Source organism: Silurus aristotelis (assembly GCF_946808225.1).
Source record: "Silurus aristotelis genome assembly, chromosome: 9".
Taxonomy (NCBI): Eukaryota; Metazoa; Chordata; class Actinopteri; order Siluriformes; family Siluridae; genus Silurus; species Silurus aristotelis.
The window spans coordinates 10464107-10476364 of record NC_139582.1 but is presented as its reverse complement, the minus strand read 5'-3'; the positions used below and the strand labels follow the sequence as shown (position 1 = coordinate 10476364).

The 12258-nt window shown below is 41.3% G+C and overlaps 1 protein-coding gene across 3 annotated transcripts in view; it reads left to right on the top strand.

The window, feature by feature from the left end:
- The first annotated feature begins 280 nt into the window (after positions 1 to 280).
- Positions 281 to 12258, top strand: part of cyld (cylindromatosis (turban tumor syndrome)) — a 32548-nt gene continuing 20570 nt past the window's right edge. The window contains exons 1-4 of one of the 3 annotated variants that reach the window (XM_083550851.1): positions 281 to 686; positions 4223 to 4813; positions 9602 to 9907; positions 11542 to 11647. In XM_083550851.1, coding sequence (XP_083406977.1) covers positions 4322 to 4813; positions 9602 to 9907; positions 11542 to 11647 — 904 coding nt within the window. In that variant the 5' untranslated portion in view covers positions 281 to 686; positions 4223 to 4321. The remainder of the gene's footprint in view (positions 687 to 4222; positions 4814 to 9601; positions 9908 to 11541; positions 11648 to 12258) is intronic. The other 2 variants (XM_083550849.1, XM_083550850.1) reach the window with 2 other exon arrangements.

Here is a 12258-nt window from a genome sequence, read left to right as displayed (position 1 = left end):
TGCCCAAATTCATCTAAAATTACATTCTACAATACAGTATGTATTTACTGTATACTCTATACTGCCGTAATGGCTGAATCCTAATTCACTCCCTTTTGAACATATAGTGTCATTAGAGTCATTACTATATATACACTTTGTAGTGCACTTATATAGCAAGTTGTCATTTATTTTGGATTCAGCCAATAGGCTGCCGGAGCGCTACAAACAAACCTAGCGGAAAACCCCAAGAGGTGGGACTTCACCGCAAACAGCCAATCAAAACAAAGTATAGCGCTTTTTGTCCAATCAGAGGCGGATATATATGACCGAACAAGTTAGATTTAAAGAATACACGCTATAATGTATTAATATTTTTAAATAATTCGCCGCCATGACGTCATTATATTTTATTTTGGCGTAGTTGATTTTCTTCTCAGTTAAAAAGCTGGTTAGTTGAGGAAAAAAAAAACAACAACTTTAACGCTAGTTGTTCTTTGCTAATTCACTACCTAGCAAGCTCTCTTAGCAACTTAGCAACCAGAGACCAGCACAGTGCTAGCGGTTAGACTGGTGAGCAACCGCAGCTAGCTCGCTGGCTAGCCGAACCATTCAGGTATTATATGTAAACATCAGGGGCAGAGACATTGGAAAGGCAGCGGTGGAATTTTCGAAGAGGTTTTGATTCAAGACGGAGCTTCAAGAAGGTATTTATTTATGTCATTTGAAAAAAAAAGAAGAAGAAGAGAAGTAGTTTCCAGCTATAGCTTGCTAATGTTTTTACCTGCATAGACGTATAGATATTCCTGCAAGTCTGTACAGCGCAGCTTTTATCCATCATCATGCCATTCTTATGTTATTCCAATACAAAATGTACCAGCTTTTGTAAACATGTCATGCTAAGCAACCAACTAGCCTACCAGACAGATGTTTAGCGAATGACACAGGTGATTGAATCAGTGGAGAGATGCAGCACAGATGTGGTGTCATTTCTACACATGACTCTCAGACACCAGGATTGTTATAGTGGACTTATAGGTTTCTTTTTAAGCACACGTGTCCTGGTATGGTCTTTGACATTCAGCTAGATATCCAAATGCATCAGATATTCTCCAAAGAGTCTTACAATAGAATGGAGGAGATGTCTACACCATTTCTTTTGTACCTCTCAGAACCACTACCCATCTACCCACCAGGATTGTCATGCTTTTTACAGCAAATTTGTTCTTAAAAAAATCTTGTGAATTCTCTCTCTTTTTTTCTTTTCTTACCAGTACATGGAATGACCTTTTAAATCAGAGGAATGCATTTCATATGCTTTAATTCGTTTATTATTTCATTCATCTTCAGTAAGCGTTTTATCCTGGTTATGGTTGAGATGGATCAGGAGTCTATAGGAACACCGGGCATGATGAAGGAATACGACCTGAATAAGAGGCCATTTTATTGCAGGCAACACAACACGCACACACCTCTGGGTGATTTTTGTCTAGACAGTCCACCTACAGGCATGCTTTGGGAAATGGGAGGAAACCAGAGATCCTGGAGGAAACCTGAAAAACATTTGATCATCTCTGTGAAATTTTTACAGAGTTTACAGAGACTGTAGACACACAATGTTGTGTTCGTCTCCCTTTTTGCTGCCAAAACACTTCTGACCCATTGAGCATTAACAGCATTAACTTTTTCAGCAATTTGAACTACAGAAGCTCATCTGTAGCAGATCTGTGGCCTTGGCTGCCATTGACCCTGTCGCTGGTTTACCACTGTTCCTTTCTTGGACCACTTTTGATCGATACTGATCACTGCAGACCGGGAAACATCCCAAAAGAGCTGTAGTTTTGGAGATGCTCTGACCATCTAGCCATCACACTTTGGCCCTTAATAAACTCGCTCTACTCCTTATGCCCATTTTTCCTGCTTCTCCAACAAATTAAAAGAAAAAATGTTCACTTGCTGCCTAATATATCCCACCCACTAACAGGTGCCCTGATGCAGAGATATTCATTTCAATGGCTATAATGTTATATGATCATAATGTTATGCCTGGTCATTGTATATAGTAAAACCAAAAAAAGCTCTGAAACAAATGGGATTGTGATATCAACAGTTGACGTTACTATTCAAAAGGTTGTGGGTTCAAACTATCATGGGGCCCTTAAACACGGTCCTTAACCCTCTCTTCTCCAGGGGTACTGTATTTTGGCTAAACCTGCACTCTCAGCCCAGCTTCCTAACAACAACGCAAATCATTTAACGTCTATGGCAAAAAAGGCTTTATTTGTATATAGAAAGACATCTCCACAAATAGTTGATAGATAAGACATCTTTATTTTATAATCATAAAAATGATTCGTTTTTGTCTTCTTTCAATGAATTGCATGTTCTAGCTCTGGGGGTGAGTCTTGCTCTTCAGTAGCAGCTCGTTACATACATTTCGGTGCTTCCTGCATACTTCTCATTCCCTTGTTTCCAGCATATTTCAAATGATAATTGTGCACGTTTGAGATGGTCCGGTCACATGCAGAGGAGGAACTCTGGGTATGTCGGTAGAAGAATGCTGAGACGGACGATATGCTGTGGCGACCCATAACGGGAGCAGTCACAAGAAGAAAATTATACATTATCACCTGACGATGACCTCCAACTCTACGTCATTATTAGTGCTGCTTTCAATCAAAGATATCGTGATGTCTTCATCCATGATATTCTCATAGTTAAAGTGGGAGGCTGTGGTTGAAGATACCATTAAGAAATCGTTCATAGGCTCATATTATACTTCTTCATACTCAGGTTTTTCAGTACTGGCACTGTTTATTTATTTATTTATTTATTTATTTATTTATTTATTTATTTATTTATTTTTTTATGCCAACATACAGAATTGAATCATAAAACCTAAGACAGCAAGTGTGAAGACCAACAAACTGAAATGCATTTCGATTTACATTTTAGATCACACACGCTGCCATTACACCCCACTAATCGGGACAGAACGATCATATAATGAAGGTCAGAGATGGCTGTAGGATATCCGGTATTTATAATAGTACAACACGGTGGTTCGCTGCCAAAACCAGCAACCAATCTGAAGTGTAAAAACTTGATCATTATATACATTCGGAAAACCGAATCAGCTGCTTTTGAGCACTGTTCCTTTTTGTCAAAGTGCATTTGATGTATTTAATTGCAATTTTCATTGTATTGTCTGTGCTGTGTCTTAATATAGGAACGCCTTGTCACCCAAACGAGAGGGGGGGGATGGGGGGGCAGAATACAGCTGTTTTCCATGTATTATTTGACTGTATTCGAGCATTATGAGCATTTTTGAAGAAAAAAAAAAGAATAGCATGAACATCGCATCTTTTGCATGTGATTACGTCTTCGCTTCTTTGTCCGTCTCTGCGTTATCTTACCGTAAGATTGTAGAATCTAGTCTTGCTCATTTGTTCAGAAATGTATTTAAACAATGAGACGAGAATGGTTTGATATTGTTAAGCAGGGAGTGGAAAGTGTGTGTGTATATGTGTGTGTAAATTCCCCTTCAGCTTCCGTGACACAGCCTGCAGCAAGAGGGGAAACCCGAGCATCCACACTCAGCATGTTTGACTGTGTGTGTGTGTGTGTGTGTGTGTGTGTGTGTGTGTGTGTGTGTGTGTGTGTGTGTGTGTGTGTAACGAACACAAACTATTTGCTCACCATTATGTAAATTCAGCTCTTGGCAGTAGTTACAGGCAGAAGGCTGCAATATGCTAATATGCCTCTAATATGATTAATATTTTGCATGGTTAAAGAGATACTTCAGCATATTTGTGCTTTGTGTGTGTGTTTGTCATTTATAGCACAGTCGTATTATCTCATAAGGCACATTTTTAGTCCTCCAGGTCCACCACATGTCAACCCGCCAGACCTCGCAGGCTGCTGCTGGGATTATTGCTCAGCATTAGGCGTGAGCCTCGGTAAAACCTGTTTCCAGTGAGTGCTTCAGCCCATATTTAATTCATGCTGTTCGGAGTGTCACTTTCACTCATGCAGAGCAGCGAAACCTGACGGCAGGGAATCCAAAGCATATCGTGTAAACTTGCTTTCAGTATTGCACTTTAGCAAAAACAACAAAAGAATACATCAGTGTAATCAGTCATCTGATTTGTCAAGTCATCGCTTGTCCTGTTTGGCAGTGCAAGCTTCCTGCTTTTAATACCTGTATATATTAAACATTACTGTTTTTTTTTTCCGTCACCAGCTCTGAATGTGTGGGTGATCATGCGAGTGCCTCACCCATGTCCGTGCACTCACTGACTCCTCACATTCGGACCGTTTGAGCGGGCTCTGCGATGCAGCCATGAGCTCGGTGCTATGGAGTCAGGAGAAGGGGGCGGGCAGCCCACGGGACGACTGGCGCTTCTTCATGCTGCTGAAGGAGTGCCTGGTGGAGAAGGCGGCACAGAAGGTGGTGCGTGTGCCACGTGGAAGTCTGGGTCAAGTGTGCCCCGAGCGCAACAGCCTGGGCCGCCCGCTGCCCCCCGCCAAGGGCAAGCGCAGCCTGAGAATTCTGGATCAGAGCAACGTGGTGGCGAGCGTAGACGAGCGTGATGCACTGGAGCTGGACGAGGCCCTGGCCGAGCTGCTCTTCCCCATCACCAACTGCGAGGAGCGCTACGGGCTGCTGTGTGACACGGCACGTCTCCAACGGGCTCGCGCCATCCGCTGCGGCTCCAGGGTGCGAGTGCAGCTACGCTCCGGCGACCCGCCGTTACCCGGCGTCGTCAGATTCAAAGGAGCTCTGCTGCCTGACCGAGCTCTCTCTGGGATCTGGTTCGGTGTCGAGCTGCTGGTGAGAAACTGGTTTAAGTCCTGGGTCTGTTTTTATTTTAGAAGTCGGCTCATGGTGTTGAAGTTGTTTTTAATTTTTGTTTGTTTCATTTACTTCTTTTCCACTTTATTAATCTTTTGCGTAAATTTCTTTATTTTTTGCAATACAGTACATTTGCAATACATTACAATATCACATTACATAAAGCTTCAAAAATCAGAAATATAAGCGTACCTTTAAAATAATAAATCGATTGTTTTGTTTTTCCTCATTTTTTAGAGATGTTTTGCTTATTATAACTATGTAAAACCCGAATTCAGGGTATTTATATATAAAAGTGTACATAAAAAATTCAAAAGCCACATATTGAGTTTAACGGTCTTTAATTTTGACCTTTTGAGGAGTGTATGCAGGATTTCTCCTTTCAACAAATTCACTCATGCTGGGTTGTTTATTTTTGTTAAAAAACAAAACAAAAAAAAAACAGCATTTGAGTATGCAAGGTGAAGCAATGTGTGTAAAACAACATTTATATTGTTTTTAAAGATAATTGTAGATGACAAGTTGACAACCATGCTTAAAAAATCAATATAAAAAATAATACAACATTTTGACAATTTTTATTTAAAAAAACAAAACAGACATTTTGATCATTTGTAAAGATGTAAGCATCTAAAATATATAATCAATTACAATGCTTTAAGATTTAGTGTTTGTTCGCACCGTTTTTATTGTTTCTATCACGATGTCGCGAGTGAGCTGATTGCGCAACCTGATGCTCACAATTCACGACAGAACAGATCCAGTGCAACTGTCCCGAAGTTACAAACAAATAGCACTTCATCAAACTACACCATTTTCACATGATGAGGATTCTACAGTTTCTGTTTACTGTTTGCTGATGTTTCACCTTCATCCATGACTTGGAACGCACACTATTTCCTGCTGCCTGTTAACCCTGTACTTTACGCCATTTCACAAGCGGCTGTGTATCTTACCGTCACGCTAATCTGTAACTTCAGCAGCCCAACTAATCGATAATGGCATTCGTTGACGATGAATTTTATTATCGATTATTATAGATTATATTGATTAGTTGTTGCAGCCCTAGATGAGTGTGTGGTGTTAAGAAGGGTGTGCAGTGGTGATGAGAGAGCGTGTGTGTCTGTGCACGTGTTCTCTGTGTGTGTGTGTGTGTGTGTGTGTGTGTTCTGTGGTGTTGAGAAGGGGTGTGAGGTGATGAGTGCATGTGTGGTGTTTTTTGTGTGTGTGAGGTGTATTTTGTGTGTGTGTGGTGATGGTAGTGCATGTGAGGTGTTTTTTGTGCTTGTAAGGTGACGGTAGTGTGTGTGCGCGTGTGTGCGCACGTGTGCGCGTGTGTGCGTGTGTGTGTGGTGCTTTTTTGTGCGTGTGAGCTGATGGTAGTGCGTGTAAGGTGTTTTTTTGTGTGCGTGTGAGTTGTTTTTCGTTGACGATGAATTTCATTATCGGTTATTATAGATTTTATTGATTAGTTGTTGCAGCCCTAGATGAGTGTGTGGTGTTGAGAAGGGTTTACAGTGGTGAGTGAGCATGTGTGTGCGCACGTGTGTTCTTTGTGTGTGTGCGTGTGTTCTGTGGTGTTGAGAAGGGGTGTGCAGTGACGTGTGCAGTCGTGTTGAGAAGGGGTGTGCGGTGATTAGTGCATGTGAGGTGTTTTTTGTGTGCGTGTGAGGTGATTTTAGTGTGTGTGAGGTGAGGAGAGTGTGTGTGAGTTTTTTTTTGTGATGAAAGTGCGTGCGCTGTTAAGCAGGAGCGTGTATTAGGGTTATACTATATATACCGTCTATGATAATATCGCAATTGTTGTTTTAACGATTTAACGCAAAACCCAAACAAAACACACCTACAGAGTAAACGCATCCGTTATGTGATGAAGTCTAGTAGGGTAGACTTGTGTGCATACGCATTTAGTGTTCTTTTATTTGCATGATTCAGTCTATTAAAATGCATTTAGAATGATCACAAAATTCAAGACATGAGGCCGAAAATGTGTACATTTATATTATTCCATATAATCAATGTCACTTTAACCAGGTTGTTCAACAAGATTTTGAAAGGTGCAAGGATGCCTCAGGAATGGAGAAGTGTGCTGGTACCGTTTTTTAAGAATAAGGGAGATGTGCAGACCTGCAGTAACTACAGGGGAATTAAGTTGATCAGTCACACCATGAAGTTATGGGAAAGAATTGTGAAAGCCAGACTGAGAGAAGAGGTGACCATCTGTGAGCAACAGTATGGTTTCAAGCCGAGGAAGAGCACTACAGACACATTATTTGCTTTGAGAATGTTGATGAAGAAGTAAAGAGAAGGTCAGAAGGAGTTGCATTGTGTGTTTGTGGATTTGGAGAAAGCATACGACAGGGTGGAGAGAGGAGTTGTGGTATTGGATGAGGAAGTCAGGTGTGCAGTAGGAACGACAGACTTGTTTAAGGTGGAGGTTGGACTGCATCAAGAATCGGCTCTGAGCCCTTTCCTGTTTGCAGTGGTGATGGACAGGTTGAAAGTTTATAGGACTTTGGTGAGACCTGCAATGTTGTATGGTTTAGAGACAGCGGCATTGAGTAAAAGACAGGAGGTGGAGCTGGAGGTAGCAGAGCTGAAGATGTTAAGGTTTTGTTGGGAGTAACGAGAATGGACAGGATTAGAAATGAGTTTATGAGAGGGACCCATGTAGGTCGTTTTGGAGACAAAGTGAAGGAGGCGAGATTGAGATGGTTTGGACATGTGCAGAGGAGGGACATGGGGTATATCGGTAGGAGAATGCTGAGGATGGCACCACCAGGCAGGAGGAAAAGAGGAAGACCAAAAAGGAGTTTTATGGATGTTGTGAGGGAAGACATGCAGGTAGTTGGTTTGAAAGAGGCAGATGTAGAGGACAGAGGGGAATGGAGACTGATGATCTGCTGTGGCGCCCCCTAATGGGAGAAGCCGAAAGAAGAAAATGAAGTTACCGTATTTTTCGGACTATAAGCCGCTACTTTTTTCCCACGTTTTAAACAACGAAGCGGCTTATTTATGAATTTTTCCTGGGGTTTTCCCGGTTTCACAAACTTCAAGCCAAAAAACTGAGCCCCATAACCTTAGACCAATGATTTTTCCGAACGGAAACGAAAAAACGCACCTCACCTGTGTTCTGAGCTGCACGGCATTGGGGAAAAAAAACATTTCTTTTTAAACGCACAACGATGCCAAAAGATAAATTCCCGAGAGCAGCAGGCTATTCCCAAAATTCCGCTCTGCTCTTAAAGGAGCCACAACATATTTCACCCGTTACAACGTGTAACAGACACTGTCTTTCGGTAAAGCCTGTGTAAAGTTCATTCGTTTCCGTGTCGATACCTGTGGCTTATACACAGGTGCGGCGTATTTATGTTCAAAATAAAAATCTTAAAAAAAAAAATTTAGTGGGTGCGGCTTATATTTCGGTGCGCTTTATAGTCCGGAAATTACGATAAGCAATATCGCACGTAAAGTGCCGTTTTATTTTTTCTCCAAAAAATTATAAGTTTAGTAAAAGTTAATATTAAGAAAACTAAGTTTTAGACACCACAATGGTAATAAAAGTAAAAATGCCCATAAAAAGTAAAAAGTATATATTGTCTAATTTTCGTTTTCCTTTTTTCTCAATATCGCACACCCCTAGTGTGTGAGTGTGTGTTTGTTTATAAGCATGTGTGCAGTGAACACACCATTTGTGTTTGTGTGTGGTGTTGAGCAGCTATGAGCGGAAATATTTGTGTGTTTTTTGTTGAGCCTGTGTGATGTGATGTATGTGTGTGCATTGTTGACTGTATTTGTGCTCAAAGTGTGTGTCCTCTGATACAAATATCTGTGGGGTGTGTGTGTGTGTGTGTGTGTGTGTGTGTGTGTGTGTGTGTGTGCGTGCGTGTGCGTGCGCTCTGATGGTTGAGATTCTGGGCATGAGCAGAAGCAGGGTGAGTAACCGGGACAATAATGCGTTTGTGTGTGTCGTGCCGGGGGACGTGCTGTGTTGAGGACACCGTGTCCAGCTGCTCAGTTTCACTATATGGAGGCTCCTCTCTGCACGCACACACACACACACACACACACACACACACACACACACACACACACACACTTAATAAACATGCAATAACGGTGTGCAGTTGAGGTCTGAAGGAACCTACACACAGTGTGTGTGTGTGTGTGTGTGTGTGTGTGTGTGTGTGTGTGTGTATTTAAGGGGAAGAGAATAAGATCATGTAACACTTCGATGACCTTTTTTCTTTTATTAACTCTGTGGTCTGTTTTTAAATAGAAAACACTAAAAACAATGGTAGTGAACTTCCTCAAACCCACATTCAACTTCTATATTTAACTGAAGCACTGTATTTTATTTCTTCATTTTGTGAATTTACTAGTTGATATTGTTCACATGGTTTTATTACTGATTATTCAGGATTGTGCTAGTTCTGATTTTGCTAGTTTGCTACACAAACATTTTGAATAGAATGAAGCCAATCGTGTTTAAAAAATTTTTAAGAAACTTGACATAAAAAACTATATCAACTCTAAGGAAAGTAAGAATTTTATATTATATGATTATAATAATTATAATATATTATTATTATCATAAATAATTTGTATTCTTTTTTTTATGCTTTTTTTACATTTAGAAATAATTATTTTAATTTAAATTAAGCACAAAAATCAATTATCTCTATAAATCTGATCTAAATTTGTTCAGGCAGAAATAAGTTTATAATTCTGTTTGTCTCAGTCTTCCTCTGTCTGTCTCTTTCTCAGGAGGAGGGTCGCGGTCAGGGTTTTACTGAGGGCTCGTATCAGGGCCAACAGCTGTTCCGCTGTGAGGACGAATGCGGCGTATTCGTCGCTCTCGATAAACTGGAGCTCTGGGAGGACGAGGAACTGGAGGTAGATCACCTGAGTCTGGTGGACAATGAGCCCGATGTGGAAGGAGATTTCCCTCCTTTGGACCTAAACTCTCGCGTCTTGGTAAAAATACACAAGAGCCCTGAACGTGGCACGGTCATCTTCTGCGACCTTTTACCCGGCAATGAGACTCTCGGCTATCACGTCGGTGTCGATATGGTAAAAAAATGTTAGAAAATTGGGCAGCTAATTGAAGCCTGTGGGTCCAAATCAGCCGGTGTCATCGCTTCACATCAACACAGTCGAAAAACAACTATTTTTATTGCCATCACAATTTTTCAAATCACAACTTAGGTTGTGATTGCGCCTGGAAAACACATTTTTGTCCCACTGCCCAATTTTAACTTTCATTGTACTGGTTGCATGAAAACCACCAACACTAACGGTCGGCTTTCAGATGAACTGTATCACCTTTTGATCATGGTGAGAAAGCGATTCGACTCTCTCGATGAGGATCAGATTTCTATAGCTGTTAGGCGTATGAATCTTCACTGGTTTTGCAACTCGATTCAATTACTATTATCATCTCGACGATTCGATTCGTTGCATCCTCAATTTTTAATATTACTGCACATGGCTAAACATCAAGCAAAACTGCAGAACACAGCAGGTGCATTTAGAACTAATTAACACTAGTAAATACACACACAATGTGTCTTTGTGCTTACCAGTTTGTTCATAAATGGCAAAAAATACGGAGATCTACTCGGATTTGAACATACTGGGTCATACCGTCTACCATTTTAAGCTAGCGCAGCTAACGCGCACGGGACGATTGACGTCAGTAGGCTATAATCGATTATGGTTTATTACTGCATCGATTCAGAATCGTCCACGTCTGCATCACGATACATCATAGAAAAGATTAATTTCAACACCCCAGTAGACATGTTAAACTCCTCACAAGGCTGTAGCATTGAGATTACATCGTACACTTGGGGAAGATTCTCAAAGTTCCATGTTTTTTTGTTATTATATATAGAAAGAAACCAAACCAAATAGCAAATCCATCAAAGTTACTCTGATTCAGACACAGGTGTGAAAAACACATCACATAGGAATGGACACATCCGTATGTCACAGATCGGCGGTTTGCTGTAGGAACGCTTCCCTACTCATAATCACAGCGTTTATCACTGTCTGAATGCAGGTCATCAAGACGTGTCCAAGAGTATGAGGTGTTCTCTCGGCTTCCGCGTGCAGTCAGCCAGCAGCCCACTCGCCCCGTCGGCTCGAAACAAAAGAGCAGTCACACTTCAGAGAGGGGCGGATGGAGGGATAAAAGGGTGGAGGGATGGGAAGGGAGGGAGAGACGGAGGGAGAGCATGAGCTGCATTGTGGAGGGCAGCCAAACGCTTGGACAAGACACTGCCATCACTCACCCACACACACAGGGTTCACCAGTGGCTTCAGGCACAGCACAGAGCGGAGATTGTTTGTTGAACAGTTTGGTCTCTGCAGGAAAGGTTTATTGGGTCTATTTGTTAGTAAAGTCATAGACCATATATAACTGCTGAATTTCGAGTTTGTTCAGCTTTCAGTCATGTGGCAAATCATCTGGCTGCTACATGACTGTTCGGAAAGGTGTTCGAGGTGTTTATCATCCTGCTGTTAGGTGTAGATCAGATCTTTTTTTTTGTTTAAAACAGTTGTAGAAAACGAGAAAAAAAAGGATAATAGTGATTTTCTAGTCTGCGTTTTTTTTTGCTCGTAATATTATCGAGGCTTGAGTAAAAAGTGGATGATGAGCTAGACCAGTGTCAGTAATAGGGTGCTGTACATCTCACCCTCAGGACAATCCCATCGGTGACTGGGACGGCGTGATCGACGGGAAACTGCTGTGTAACTTTGCCAGCCCCGAGCACACCCGTCTCGTGCCCATCGGTGATATCATGCCAGGTGAGTGCTTGCCTTGTTTTTGTTTTATTATTTGGTGTCAGTTTTTTTATTTAGAAGTTTGTGGTTAGTGCGGTACATTTGCATTGAGATAAAAAAAAAACCAACCGTGCACTTTTACTGTTCGAAAAAAAGAAAAAAGTGATTTTTTAAACATTTTCTGTAAGGAGACAATATGAGGAAATGTTTTTGGCCACATGATCATAAAATTTCCATGTTGCACAGTCTGTCCTTATTTTCTTATCCTTATTTATCTTCACGCTTTTGAAAAGATTTCGGAGTGTAGCTGTGGAGATGTGTGTTTATTCAGCCACCAAGGCATAAGAAAAGTCTGTGTAGGGTGTAGGGTGTAGGGTGAGGAGGCCTGGGGTGCAGTCTGTGCTCCAATTCATCCCAAAGGTGTTCAAAAGGGTATAGAAGATCGCAAAACCCAAGATCTTCCACACTAATCCATGTAAACCCAATATTCATGGAGCTGGATTTGTGCACAGGTGCATTGTCATGTCTCCTTGTATAAGTGAAGGGGAACATTAATGCTTCTGCATTCAAAATCCTATGCAATTGTGTGCTGTGGTAACGGTTTGGAAAAGGAGCACCTATGGCTAGAAAAGGCA